The 14,860-nt window shown below is 33.3% G+C and overlaps 1 protein-coding gene across 3 annotated transcripts in view; it reads left to right on the forward strand.

Annotated features, from left to right (window-relative positions):
• BRAF (B-Raf proto-oncogene, serine/threonine kinase) overlaps window positions 1-14,860 on the forward strand; it is a 129,729-nt gene that overhangs the window by 57,630 nt on the left and 57,239 nt on the right. For 2 of the 3 annotated variants that reach the window (XM_054726047.1, XM_008150468.3), the window contains 4 exons: window positions 1,979-2,127; window positions 3,197-3,316; window positions 8,375-8,534; window positions 13,914-13,950. In XM_054726047.1, coding sequence (XP_054582022.1) covers window positions 1,979-2,127; window positions 3,197-3,316; window positions 8,375-8,534; window positions 13,914-13,950 — 466 coding nt within the window. Of the gene's footprint in view, window positions 1-1,978; window positions 2,128-3,196; window positions 3,317-8,374; window positions 8,535-13,559; window positions 13,596-13,913; window positions 13,951-14,860 lie in introns of all 3 variants that reach the window. The other variant, XM_054726046.1, reaches the window with a different exon arrangement.

Consider the following 14,860-nt stretch of genomic DNA (forward strand, 5'->3'; position numbering starts at 1 on the left):
GAAAGATTACAATTGAGTAAATTAATGCAGGAAGAGAAATTAGGTTTTCATGATACAGATTATCAGGAGAGTGAAGGTCTGAATGGTTAGCAAAGAGGATCAGATGACTATAAAATGCTTATTTCTATGTGAAAGTTTTGTATTTTTCTGTGCTCTATCTTCTGAAATTATGCTAGCAGCATAAAAGATTCTTGACTTCGGCAAATAGTGGTCACATAAATGTTAAAGATCTTCTAATTTCTTGTATATCCAGAAACAAATGGAAAAGGAACAAAGCTAAAAACAAGCAGTTGCCTTTTTAAATTCCCTAGAAAGTGATAATAGAAAAGATGATGAAGAAAACAAAAGTCATTTTTAAAACTACCTAAATGTTCTCACAAGCCAGAAAAATGATATGCCAAGATGCCTTTTCTATTTTTTTTCTTTTTTAAGATGCCATTTCTTGATGAAACATTTTTTAAATAACGTTTAATCCTGTTAATATGTTTATTGGTAAGAGTTTGGTAAACTGTGGGTATTGTGTTCAATTTAATGATTCATGAAAAGCATGTACATGTAATAGATTAGAAAATTCTAATGTATATGTATGTAGTTAGGGTAAGAATTGTTATATGAATACAGATGTGTCCTGGGTCATAGTGCAAAATATATTTTTAACTTTAGTTTTTTATTGAAACTGTCTGAAAAACTGGGATAAATTGAGAATATGCAGCAAAAAACAGAGGACAAAATAGAAATCACCCATGCTCTCACCACTTTGAAATAGCCATTTTAGCATTTTGGTATTTGTTTAACCTTCTTATGTTTTCTGCTTATTATTTACACAAATTAATACTTTTCAAACAGTTTCTAGCTTTGGTAGTTATCAAGGTAGAGCATCCCTAAAACAACCAAAAAAGAGAGAGCCTCCCTAGCATAGTTCTCTTTATGTGACCCAGGTGTGGTAGATCATCCATTTTCATTCGGAGGCGCCACAGGAGATGCGCTGGTGTTGGTGTGCCACAAGAGGCACACTTGTGGGCTGCAAGAATTTTTGAAACATGCAATACCTGACTGTTTAGTCCGAGGCACTGACCTCTTTTCCTTTAGATTATCAAATAAAATAAAAAAATGACTGTAGCCAACACAACAATAGCAACCAGTGTAAATTAATCAAAATTATACCCATTTTTTTGTCAAAACGGCAAAAATATATATTTTGTTGTGCCGCAAAATTTTAGTAATTAGTTATGTGTGCCATGAGATGAAAAAGTTTGAAAATTGTTGTTGGAGAGCATTTGTCTCTGATGTGGAGTTTTTACATGTTGTCTTTTAAGTTTCACAGAGGAGTGTTCACAAATGCATTTAGGTGTTCTAATCCTCTAACAAAACGATAACTTGTTAAGTCGTTCTTACTGTCTTTTAGGTGATTTTTCTTGTTTCTTATCCTAGTTAGTAAGTTTAGGCAGGGTTATTTTGATGTTCATAAAATTACAAATAACTTTGTCTTTTATAATTATAAATGTTTTTACATTTTCCCTCCTCCCAATGTGTTTTTTTAATTTTATTTTGGGGTTTTTGTGGCTTCTCTGTTGGATATCTTTGTGATTTTAAATAGTAACACTAGTGAGCATATTGTAACTCCTTTCTTTGTATAATTATTAAATTGTACCCTCATCTTTAAGTTCTATTCCCTCTTCTTATCTAATCTCTACTTTTATTTTTATGTAGTCAAGATTGAAATTAATTTTGAATTTTTTATTCATTTCCCATCAAGACTTCTGACTTTTTAAATTGGATATTGGGTGGGAGATAATACATATTAGTCTATCTATTATGTTGAAGACACTGGTTTTCATTTGAGTACATTAGTGTGTAAGGCAGTTCTCATACTATAAATATGTAAAAGGTTTACTATTTTAAACAAGAGAGTAAATAAGTTGATTCCTAAAAAGTTTCTTGCAAGTTTTGAAATTCTCTCTGATGTTTTACTTTGCAGGTACGGAAAACTTTTTTCACTTTAGCATTTTGTGACTTTTGTCGAAAGCTGCTTTTCCAGGGTTTCCGCTGTCAAACATGTGGTTATAAATTTCACCAGCGTTGTAGTACAGAGGTTCCACTGATGTGTGTTAATTATGACCAACTTGAGTAAGTAATCAAAAAAGATTTCTATCTACCATTTTACATTTAATTTTTCTGAATGTGAAACTAGTATGTCTTAGAGTCTGTGGGAATTTTTTGCCCAGTAGATTTGTTACAGGGAGTGTTTTTTTTAATGTATCTGGAGAGTAATATGTAGTATAGCCTGTATTTTACTCCAAAATTGAACTTCTGATTCAGCTACACATTTCATTTATGTTTTATATTCCCTTTCAATTAATAAAGATCCCTTACCCATAGAAATCACTTATAGATAGTTTTGGGGAGGAGAGCAGTTGTTGTTTCAATTAAGTTAACCATTATATTTTTGAACCACAGATCAAGGGATCTGATTCTGTCAGCTATTTTGTAAATTCTGTTTCTCTTCTCTTCTCTTCTCTTCTCTTCTCTTCTCTTCTCTTCTCTTCTCTTCTCTTCTCTTCTCTTCTCTTCTCTTCTCTTCTCTCTCTCTCTCTCTCTCTCTCTCTCTCTCTCTCTCTCTCTCTCTCTATTTCTATATCTCTACCTCCTTTAACCCCACCTGCACCCCCAATTTATTTAAAAGTAAGATATAAAATGTTTATACCTAGTATCTTTTTCTAAAATTTTTATTTGCTTTTTATGCTAAAGTTTCTCTAACAAATTAGACTAAATCTCTTTTAATCTTTTTGTGTGTTGTAGTTGCTGCTGCTATTAAGGTGTTACTACTTTTCATGATCACTTGAGCAAATAGAATTCAACTCTGTATTTTAAAGTATATTTTAATGATATAATCTGACTTTGCAATTGTTACATTTTCTTCTAATTCCTTAACATAAAGCATGATTTTTCCCTTCTGATATGTAGAAATTTGCTATATAGAACAATTAGTTTTAGATTCTGAGCTTGCCTTTTAAAATACAATTTAATTTTTAAAAATAAGCCAAAAACACAACTAATTAAATTTAACAACCATTTCTAAAAATGGAATTTGATCTCCAATATTTCTGTTAAGTCTATAATGTATTCTGATGTATGAAGCTTCTGGGTTTTGCACAAGTTAGGTTTGTTTTGTTTTGTTTTTGTTTTTGCCTCACAGTTTGCTGTTTGTCTCCAAGTTTTTTGAACACCACCCAATACCACAGGAGGAGGCCTCCTTTGCAGAGACTACCCTTACATCTGGATCATCCCCTTCCACACACTCCTCCGATTCCTTTGGGTATGATTTGACTCCTGCTGTTCAGTGGCATGCTATTTGAGCTGGTTTCTTTTGGATCTTTGGTTTACTATAAACTTTTTCAACATCTGGATTGTAATAAACTTATTTTATTACACCAGTCAGGTATTTAATATATACATTTGGTATAGATACACAGTATTTAGAGTCCCTGCCTTGTGCTCATCACTTTATTGGGTAATATCAGATATAGAAGTACATGACTTCCATTTAGAAATCTAGCATTAACATATGAGACAATGGCAAACAATAAAAACAATATATAATTAAAATCTATAGTTTATGACACAGTATTTAAAACTATGTGATAAGGACAAATATTACCATGTTTACAGGAGAAATGGATAGTGAGAGAGAGTAGTGAAGATAATTTAATGAAGAAAGTGGGATTTAAATTGGACCTTGAAGAATTCTAAAAGTCTGAATTAGCCTGGGGAATAAAAGCCTGGTGATTGGGATGCAGGAAGTGGGGGGGGGGGGGGGGAGCGGGTTGGAAATAGCATAAATAAAGGGAATAGCAGTGGTATGTTTAGGAGATAGTGAAGAGAGCCTAATCTAAGTCGAGAAGTGTGTGTAAAACTAGATTAGAGAGTCTAGGAATTTAGGCTGGAATTTACACTACACATAAGAAGGTAAAAAAGAATTAAAGTTTTTTGAGCAGAGGACTAACCTGATCAAAATGGTTTTAAAGAAAGAATCACTTAACAGTGATATATAGATAGATTGATAGAGAAATGTCTATTGTAAAGAAGGCCAACTAGGATGCTGGTTGTGAAGACAGTGAGAAACAATGAAGACAAACTGAAGTGGTAGTAGCATACAGAAGGAATGGATATTCATAATATGTCAAAGAAAAAATTAATAGTATTAATTAGTTGTGGAGGATAAAGAGGTACATAGTCATCCACATATTCAAGTTTCGTACTAGGGGAAAAAAGAGATGATGATGAGTTTAGAAGATGCTGGTTTGCTTTGAAGCATTTCTTACACAGTCTGTTTACTCTTTCCCTATGGGATTTGAGAAAGTATAAATTATACTATATCTGGAAGCATACAGTGAAAAAATAAAAAGTCTATTCTAGAGATAATTAATTAAGATGAGAAATATTTATTGTCAGTTTTAACCCTACTTCTTCTCACTCTTCACAATATAATGCTATTTCTTCTACCCAGAGATATTTTTTAAAAATAATAATATGTTGACACTCCCAATAGGCCTATAATGTTTATGAAGCCAACCTTTCTGGAGATGTAATAGGCTAGAAATTTTAGCAAAAAAAACTTTTGTATTAAGGAGTGGAGGTATTTACTTATTTTGGACCACATAGAAAATGCAACCATTATGTTCTCTTGACAGGTTGTAACAGTTACCCCCTCTGGTGGAGTCATCTTATACCTGCTGTTTCTATCATTTGTATGCAACTGTATATTTTTAGGAGAGCAAATCAAAATGTTATTATTTTGATTTTTAATTAATCCTTTAACTGTGACATTTACTTCTGACAGATTCTATAGACTGTGATGCCTTTCTAATGTCAGATCCCAGTTCTGTGAGCAGAGTTACAGAATATCATAATGAAATTAGCTTGGCCTCTCTGAAAGTTATTAATGGTAATGATCAGGACATTTGCTTACCGGTGGTGGGAATGCTAGCTTTAAGTTAAGAAATCATTTGTCTATGCCATAGGTACTTCATTCATAGTAATCTGAAGTAGATTCTGGTCTTGAGCAAATTTTTGGGAAGATGTTTAAACTTTTGTTTTCCTGATGCTTTTCTCTTACAAGTGTATAGGGATAGTTTGAAAAGGCAGATGCCAATTCTGTTCTATATCAGAATTTCTTTGCATTTTGTTAATAGTCTGGTAACAATCATGATGGTCATGAAACACATATAAAAATAGATGTAACCAAGCAATATTGGAGAAGTGATACATTGCCCAGTTTGGATAAGAAATTAGAGGCACCCACCTTTCTACTTTTAAAAAATTCTTTGGAATGTATACATTATTGAAAAGACAGCATTTTTAAAGTTGCATATCGCTGAACAGAGGTAGTCTCTTTGCCTCAAATTTTTAATATTCAAGATTAAAAATGAAACCTAAACTAACTGGTAATTTACTGAAAGGTGTTAAAGGTAAAAAAAATTTTATTTTTTATTTGGTACTACTTTAAAGAGGTTTGCAGCAAGATTAGGGTAGACATATCATGAGGTGAAAGCCAGTTTGCCAACTGCCAACATACTTTACGTGGTATAAATTGCCTTGGTTTTAGTAAAGAATTGCTAGCATGGAAATTCAATTTTATCAATTCCCAGAAATGATGAGAGTTAGGGATATACTGGTTTACAGAATTAACCAGAATCAGAAAACACTAATGTAGAATGCCAGGTAATTCATTTCAGCGAGAAATAGACCTGTTGTGTAGACCAAACTAATTATGTTGGATGGACCAACACTCACCCTATTTTGAAAGATATTTATGTGAAACCAAATTATAATCAAAAGATTGTTTTTGTTAAGGTTGAAATTAGGATATGGTTCAGATGTTCATGACATCAAGATATAATAACTTGACGTGTTCTCCCAAATTATAATATACTTGCCTTCAAAGCTAGATAAATTGACTTTGTGGAACAACACATATCATTCCCTGGGTAGTGTTAGATACCAACTGGAAAATTATATTCTTCCTGGCTTTATGTAATAAGTAGATATCCTTTTTGTCTAGTATATCCATTTTTTCTTTAGATATCATAATAAAACTTATCAGATTAAATCCAGGATATGTTTTTCTTACTTCTGAACTAATGTCCTTTGATACATATTTCTAATTTGATATATGTTACATATTGCTGTCTTAATTCACTAAGTTTTAAGAATAAGTTGCTGTTATTTACTGATGTCATCAAATCAGTTATATTAATTAGACTATCTTGTAATTAATTCGGGCTTTTTCTATTTTCAAGTCCTACCTTAAAGTATGCTATTGCCTTGAGACTTCAAATCAGCCTATATAAAATAGCTTTATAAAAATCTGCACTTTCCCAAACTTTAAAAAAAACTAATATTGTCATTTTACATTATTTTACCTGCTCCCAAAATCTTTTAGCATAGGGTGTACATTTGGCTGCCTAAAGCAAAAGTAAAGACAGCTCTGTCACAAACTAAAAATTTCTTAACAGAATTAAGAGACCAGTGGAGCATGCTAATTTTTTAAATGCCAGTTTTATCAGTCTTTACCTACAATTCTCATTAGGCTAATACCAATTTTTTAAAGTACATAGCATTTTATTATTTTTATTTTAATTCTGTGTGGATTCATTTAGTTAATATGAATAGACAAAGTGCATATTTCTTTCCCTACCCTTAATATTGTGCTTCAGAGAAGTAAACTATAAACTGGTATGATTTACGTAGATTCTGTTAACATGCTCTGTTCTTAAGGTTTTTGTCACTATTTGGCTTCTTTGTTTCTTCAAACCTTTATTTCTTTTCTACTGTACCTCTTTTCTTCCTATTCTTCTTTAAACCCTCTCCCCTCACAAAATATCTTTTTATCTTCACAACATTGTCTTTCTGGCTATGTTGTAACCACTAAATAATAATTACAGAGTTTGCATAAGATGAGGTACAATGATAACCAGTCTGAAGAGAGGCTGTTAGTACTGAGTCATTCATTGGTCCTGATGGAGCTCACCTTATCTTCCAAGCGATCCTCACTTCCCAGCTCTCTTGAATCTCTTACTGAGGGGCATAGACTCCTCACAGCTATTTACAGTCTGTCAAATCTTTAGTGTGCTCTGTGATTTATTTTGGGGACAGTGCTGAGAGAGACTTTTTTATCTGCAGTAACAAAATATAGACCTCTCTGTAACCTATTTTCATGGCTTCATCAAAAAGCGATTTTTATAAATATTTGCTTTAGTGCTTACTGTATGTGATTCTTACATGTCTCTTGTGTCAGTTCTTGGGCATAGTACTAGTAAATATTCCAAAACATAGGAGACTGACACTGTAAGGATCAGGATAAGCTTTTGAATTTGGAAATGATCATTTGCTGTTGTTCAGGATTTTAATTCACCTCTTGGATAAAGTAACAGGTAGATCTTCCAGGTCCTGAAATACACATGCATATTCTCAAAATACTTATAGTTGCCTAATATTTTCCATAAAAATACCATTTTAGTGACTTCAGCTATCAAGGAATGGAAAAGGTAAAAAAAAAAAAAAAAAGATGGCAGATTTTATTCGCTCAGTCTCTACATAGAGCAGGGGTTCGGAACCTTTTTTCTGCCAAGGGCCATTTGAATATTTATAACATCATTCCCGGGCCATACAAAATTACCAACTTAAAAATTAACCTGCTAGCCAAAACCGGTTTGGCTCAGTGGATGGAGCGTCGGCCTGCGGACTGAAAGGTCCCGGGTTCGATTCCGGTCAAGGGCATGTACATTGGTTGCGGGCACATCCCCGGTAGCGGGTGTGCAGGAGGCAGCTGGTCGATGTTTCTCTCTCATCGATGTTTCTAGCTTTCTATCCCTCTCCTTTCTCTCTGTAAAAAATCAATAAAATATATTTTAAAAAAAATTAACCTGCTATATTTTATCAAGCATTTAATGAACTCACCTTAATGTCTTGGCAAGGCCAGACCAAACAATTTTTCGGTCCTTATATGGCCCACCCCACGGGCCAGACGTTCCCCACCCTCTGACCTAGAGCGTTCTTGTGTAACTTTAAAAGACAAGAGTTTCTTCAGCTGATTAACCATAGGTAATTTCTAGCCATTTGTAGGTTTCCCTGGAGTTTTCTGGATAAGAATCAATGTTATCATTGATAGTCCCTGGAGGTAATAGTTGTAGGCATATTAGTTTTTTAAACTAATACTTTTAAAACCCATTCCTGCTGGGTTATTAATGCTTTATTTTAACAATTTTATTTGAGAATATGAAAACAAGGAAATCTTTATATCATCCATTTTTTTATGTTACTATCTCTATAAAGTTGCTCTGAATCTTATCTTCGAATGACTTGATTTTTCCAGGCCCCAAATGCTCACCAGTCCGTCTCCTTCAAAATCCATTCCAATTCCACAGCCTTTCCGACCAGCAGATGAAGACCATCGAAATCAGTTTGGACAACGAGATCGGTCCTCATCGGCTCCAAATGTGCATATAAACACAATAGAACCTGTCAATATTGATGTAAGTATCCAGCATTGTTAGAACTGAAAAATTCAAGTGTATTTATTTTTCTGCTACTGTTCTAATATAAATCAGAAATAAGTGTCATCTTTCATTAATCACAGTTATAAGTGATAGACTTTTATGAATTACAGATCAGAAAAGCCTTGCCATCTTCTCTGATGGCATTAAATGCTTAACTGGTACCAAGTTACAGGTTTATTCTGATTTTTTCCCCCTTAAGACACCATCTGTAAAAGTCCTATTTTCATTTATTTAACAGATAATCCACTTGGCCATTTGATGATAAAGAAAAAAATAAGAATACAGTTGTAGGTTTTTTCATTAAATCAATTTGAAATCTTTACCTAAATTTCTATAACTTTGTGTTAAATAACCCTTAAAGACTAATCATTGCTTTATGTATTTGACATGTAAAGCTACCTTATCTTTTTTACTTTATTGAGTATACCATTGTATTCGGTTTCTATATGCATCTTGATTTGGGTATATTTTTTTAATGTAAAGTTTGTCATTAAGTTTTAATCATTCATTGTTTAAAATGCATCTTCTCTGGTCTCATCATCATATATTGTAACCTCACCTCTTCAGTTATTTTGACCACCTTCTGGCTGGTCACTCTTGACATTTTTACTTTCCTAGTTTATCTTGCACACTGTAATTTAATTATATACATTAGTGTCAATTCTTCAATTAGACCTTAACTTCTGGACAGCAGAAACCACTTCTAATATAGTTCCTTTGGCACCTATCTTAGAACTAAATATATAAGTCATCAAAAAATATTTGTTTCAGTAAGAGATTTAGAAAATAAGGCAGAGGAAATTCCCTATAATATAGATAAGGAGGTCAAAAACTTTTCCTTAAAGAGCCAGATAGTAAATATTTTATGCATGTGGGCCATATGATTTCTAATGACAGCTATTGAACTCTGCCATTGTAGTGTGAAAGCAGCCATAGACAATGCATTGTAAACAAATGGATGTGGCTGTATTCCACTAAAATTTTATTTATAAGAATAAGTGGCCAATTAATTATATTTTGCCAGTCCCTGATATAGACAAAGAGAGGGAGAGAAGAGAAAAAAGATGAAACACACAGGACCCGTCCAATAGGACTGGTTCATTTAATTGGTCATCCCAATAACTGAGTTACACAGAATAGGATAAAAGTGCCCTTGCCGTCTGAGCTGTGTTGGGCTGGGACCCTTGGAATAATCTTGGAATTAGATATTATGTTCTTCAGAACTTGTGCTTTAGAATAAAGGGGATAGATTATCCTTAATCTCTGTAATAAATATCGAAACAGAAAATCCACAAGATTGGTGGGTTTTTTTGCTTTGGAAAGTAATTATATTTAAAAAGGAAATTGAAACTGTGTAAACAGGGTCCTGGAGTTAATGAGGTGGTTATGTGCGTTATAAGTTAGGTTGTTATCATTATACAGGCATTCCTTATGTGAGTCCTCATAATTACAAGGTGGAATAGAGAAACAAAAATTGTCGTAACAGGAAAATATATTAGTCTCCACTCAAACATCCCTTGCCATTTAATATCAGCCTGCGTCCCAACCCATTTACATTAATATCCAACATTTCAATGAAAACAAAATGCGAAATTATTATAAATCTGGCACACACAAAAAAAGATTTTAAGGATTTTATAAAGACTGTAAAAAGTGACTGGAGAACTACTCAAATCATATAAAGCCATTAACAAATACATAGAATTAAGTTAGTCTAGGTAATAACAGAAAACACAAAATTCATAAGGATGACAATATAATAGGCTCTTCAAATGAAAATTATTTCAATATCAAAGGATTGCCCTATCTGGATTGCCCTATCTGGTTTGGCTCAGTGACTAGAGTGTCGGCCTGTGGACTGAAGGGTTCCGGGTTCGATTCCAGTCAAGGGCACATGCCTGGGTTGCAGGCTCAATCTCCAGTAGGGAGTGTGCAGGAGGCAGCTGATCAGTGATTCTCTCTCATCATTGACGTTTCTCTCCCTCTTCCTTCCTCTCTGAAATCAATAAAAAATATACATATTAAATATCAAAGATTGAAAGAGGCCTTTGTGGGGTCGGGGCACAGGGGATGATGAGGGGAGGTTAAAAGATCAACCAAAGGACTTGTATGCATGCATATGCGCATAACCAATGAACACAAGACAGTAGGGGGGTGAGGGCATGTGCTGGGGTGGGTGGTAGCAGCCTGGGAGAGGTCAATGGGGGGAAAAGGAGACTTATGTAATACTTTAAACAGTAAAGAATTTAAATTAAAAGAAAGAGGCCTTTGAAGGGTAGAGTCCCCTAAAATTATTTTTAAATATATTCTTATTGATTTCAGAGAGGAAAGGAGAAGGAGAGAGAGATAGAAACATCAGTGATGAAAGAATCATCTATCTGCTGCCTCCTGCACACCCCCTACTGGTGATTGAGGCCGAAATCCAGGCATGTGCCCTGATGGGGAATCTAACTGAGACCTCCTGGTTGACCTGTTGACCTGGTTCATAGGTCAACACTCAACCACTGACCCACACTGGCCAGGCTAAAAGTTTTATTAAAATGACTATTATTGTGGTGTAAAAGATGAACTTGAAATTAAGAATTTCAATTTGTGCTATCATATGTTTGATATTATGACCAATAAAAACTTTATTCTAAGAATTAGCATATTTTTGAAATTATAACTTAATGTAAAAGAAATAAACCTTATTATAAATTTCAATTTTATTTTTAAAGAAAAATTCCCAAATCAGACTTTCTTCCCACTTTTTACTATGAATTTTTTTCTGTCTTTTTATTGGATTCATTTTAAGTGACCTTTTCTTAATACTAATTTCCTCAACTAATAAGGTTTTCCTCAATCTAGTTAGATTTGAATACAAAGGAAGAAAGATATAGGAGAAGGGAATATGGGAATAAACAGATAGTGAAATAAGAAAACAAATCTTATTTATAGGTTATGTCTGTTCTCAGAAACTCAAAATTGTAACCTTCATCTTTACTTTCAAAACAAACATTCTTTAGATCAGCGACTTTCAGTCTTTTCCACCTCATGACATTCAGAAGCTAATTACTAAAAATCTATGGCACACCAAAAAATACATTTTTTTGCTGATCTGACAAAAATATAGGTATAATTTTGATCAGTTCATACCAGATGGCTATTGTGTTGCTGTTGTCATTTTTTTCATTTGACAATCTAAGGAAAAGAGGTCAGTATTTTGACTAATCATTTGTAGCATGTTTTATTTTATTTATTTTTTTTAAATTGATTTGGGGGAGGGAGAGAGAGAGTTAGAAACATCAGTGATGAGAGAGAATCATTAATTGGCTGCCTCCTGCATGCCCCCTACTGGGGACTGAGCCTGCAACCCAGGCATGTGCCCTTGACGAGAATCGAACACGGGACCCTTCAGTCCACAGGCTGACGCTCTATTCACTGAGCCAAACCAGCTAGGGCAAGTATAGCATATTTTAAAAATTCTTGCGACACACTGGTTGAAAATTGCTGGTTTAGGCTATTTTGCTTTATCTCTTATTGTCACCACTATTCTATTCTCTTAGGCTTGAGCATTTGGAGTGTCTTCTTTATATCTTGCATTTTCATCCTCCCCTAAGATTAGTCATAATCTATCACCTTTTCCTTTTGATATGCATCCAAGATTTGTTCTTATTGCCACCACCATTTGGACCAGTATTTATATTTCATTTGAACTACTTACTTTACTACATTACTCTCCTAAATGGATTTCCTGCCATTGATTTCTCTCTCTCCATTCCATTCTTTATGCTACCACCATATTAATTTTTTACAACACCTTTATCATTATCTCTTCCCTTGTTCCAAAACTGTCATTGGCTTCCCATTGATTGCAAGATGAAATGTAAACCCTTTAGCATTTTCGTTCAGTGTCAATCATTTCACTCAGTTTCAGTCATTATTTACCATTTATTTTTCCAGTAAACAAGATTTAATATTGACTTTGGGATAGACAACTGTGTCAGAATTTGGAATTAAGGATGAATTAGCAGACAATCTTTGCCCTCAACGAAGTCATAATCTAATGTATGAATCATATATAAATAAATAAGCACAAAAAATATATAATGCTAGTTTATTGAAGAGGGTAATAAACTCTACCTGGTTGGATCTAGGAATATTTAGCAGATATGAACAACATTTAAGCCAGGTTGTAAAAGATGAAAGAGTAGGAGTTCATTCAATACACTAGTTGGGATTTTAGGAAGAAAGGGCATTTGTTAAGGAAATAGTATATGCAAAAGTATGAAAGTATCTTTACATAGAAAGTTAGTGAGACCCCTCCAGGATTTTATATTTATTGGTAGCCACACAACACCTAGCACCTTGTTTGCAGATCTATGAGTATTTGTTGATAATTCTGTAGAAAATGTTGAAGGCTTTTATAGGATACATTGAACATGGTAGAAATACTTTTGCAAAGAATTTACTCTTTATTCTTGCCCATAAACAAAAAGCTGCCTGTTTGCAAAGAGCCTCTAAGCCTATTTAGAGACATTTGGGACCATTCAATTCCTCACATTTAAATTATATTGAGCAAACACATTAATCTAAGTTCTGTCTATTAATATCCAAATTGCATTGTGTTGCCAGAAGGCTCTTCCCCTCACTCCCAACATTGTCTGTGGCAAAAAAAAAACTACATCTTAATAATGACAGATTTTAACAAAACTCTTGTTTGAGCCATTTTTGTTTTTGTCCGTCTAGTGTGTCTTTACACATCATATTTTTATTACTGTAATCAGTGTACATTTTTATTCTGTTTTTTATTATATTGTAAACATTTCATGATTCAATCTTTATAATTATTTTAGTAGCTGCATAATACTCATTAAATTTATACACCATAATTTACTGAGCCAATATGTCAATAAGCCTAGAAGAGGGAAATAATTATTTCTGATTTTTTAGTATGGTGAATAATGCTGCACTAAACATCTTTGTGCATATCATTTTTTTTCTTCTGAATTATTTCCTTAGGAAAAATTCCCAGAAGTGGAATTACAGGATCAAAGGGTATGAACATTTTATGGCTCTTAATATGTGCCAGTAGAATTTTTATAAGAATTGATGCAGCCTTTGGTTTTGAATGGCCTGAAATGGATTTCAACATTTAATCAGGACTAATAATCCCTTCAATATAGGATTAGGTTGCTTCAAATTTTGATTTTATCGTGTTCACTAGCTAATTTCATATTTTTTCTGTTTTGTGAAGTAATTATAAGACAGTTATTTTAAATTAACCTTTCTGTTCATGCTTAGTGGGAAATTCAGTGTTGTTATTACTTTTTACCACGTGCTTTGAATAAAATATACATTACTATTTATTTGTAGGACTTGATTAGAGACCAAGGGTTTCGTAGTGACGGAGGTAAGTGGTGATTTCAGTTTTTAAAAACCCAAGGAAAAATGCAACTGCTTTGCTGCTTGTCTCCTTTATATTTGCTTCTTTCATGAAACACAGACACAGAGAAAAATGTGTAGAGAAAACCCAAATTTTTTTTGTTTCCTTTAGTATTTATCATTTATCTTTAATAAAATTTTAACTAACTTATAACATGACTAGAGAAAAAGTAGACATTAAAAGGGTTCTTAAATGTACTACCTATAATTTTAAAAGGTTGTCAAGGAGAGATTCTTAGTTATTTTACCCACTTTATTGATTCCAAACCCTCTACAAAGCTGGAGATGCAAAATTTCTTTTGGAAACCTCCACCAATATTTAAATATTAAGCTTAGAATCAATTAAAACTTGATTTTTCTAAATCGTTTTTGGAGAATCCCTTGGATTGCCTGTCACAACTTCTCAATTTGATAGATATTGTCAACTATTTCCCTCAGTCTTCTAAAAGGGATTGAAATGTACATTTTACATAATGGATCCCTAATAAAGAAGCCTAGTTGCCCTTTTTGGCCGGTAAATAAAATAAGCAAATGAGAAATTAAATTGAGATTTCTTACAGAATTTTTATCTGACTTTTCACTCTAGCACCCAGTAAAAATAGGGGGCATAAGAAAACATTGCATAAGAAAATTCTTTTTAAAATAAGAATTTACCCCCACATAATGTTTTCCAAGAGATAGTATTTGAAACTTACCTTCAAGTTTTCTTCTAGATGATTCTCCATATTTACTTTTCAGCTGTCTTCTGTCTAATAAGGAAGGCCTGCAATACCTGCTTATCTTGTTTAGAGTTGGTCTCTTCACTGTGACCTGCTTTGTCTTCAAAATGTCTAAGCCCAGTCTCAAAGATATTTTATACTGAACATTGTATAAACCAT

This window comes from Eptesicus fuscus, chromosome 14 (assembly GCF_027574615.1).
Source record: "Eptesicus fuscus isolate TK198812 chromosome 14, DD_ASM_mEF_20220401, whole genome shotgun sequence".
NCBI classification, from domain to species: Eukaryota; Metazoa; Chordata; class Mammalia; order Chiroptera; family Vespertilionidae; genus Eptesicus; species Eptesicus fuscus.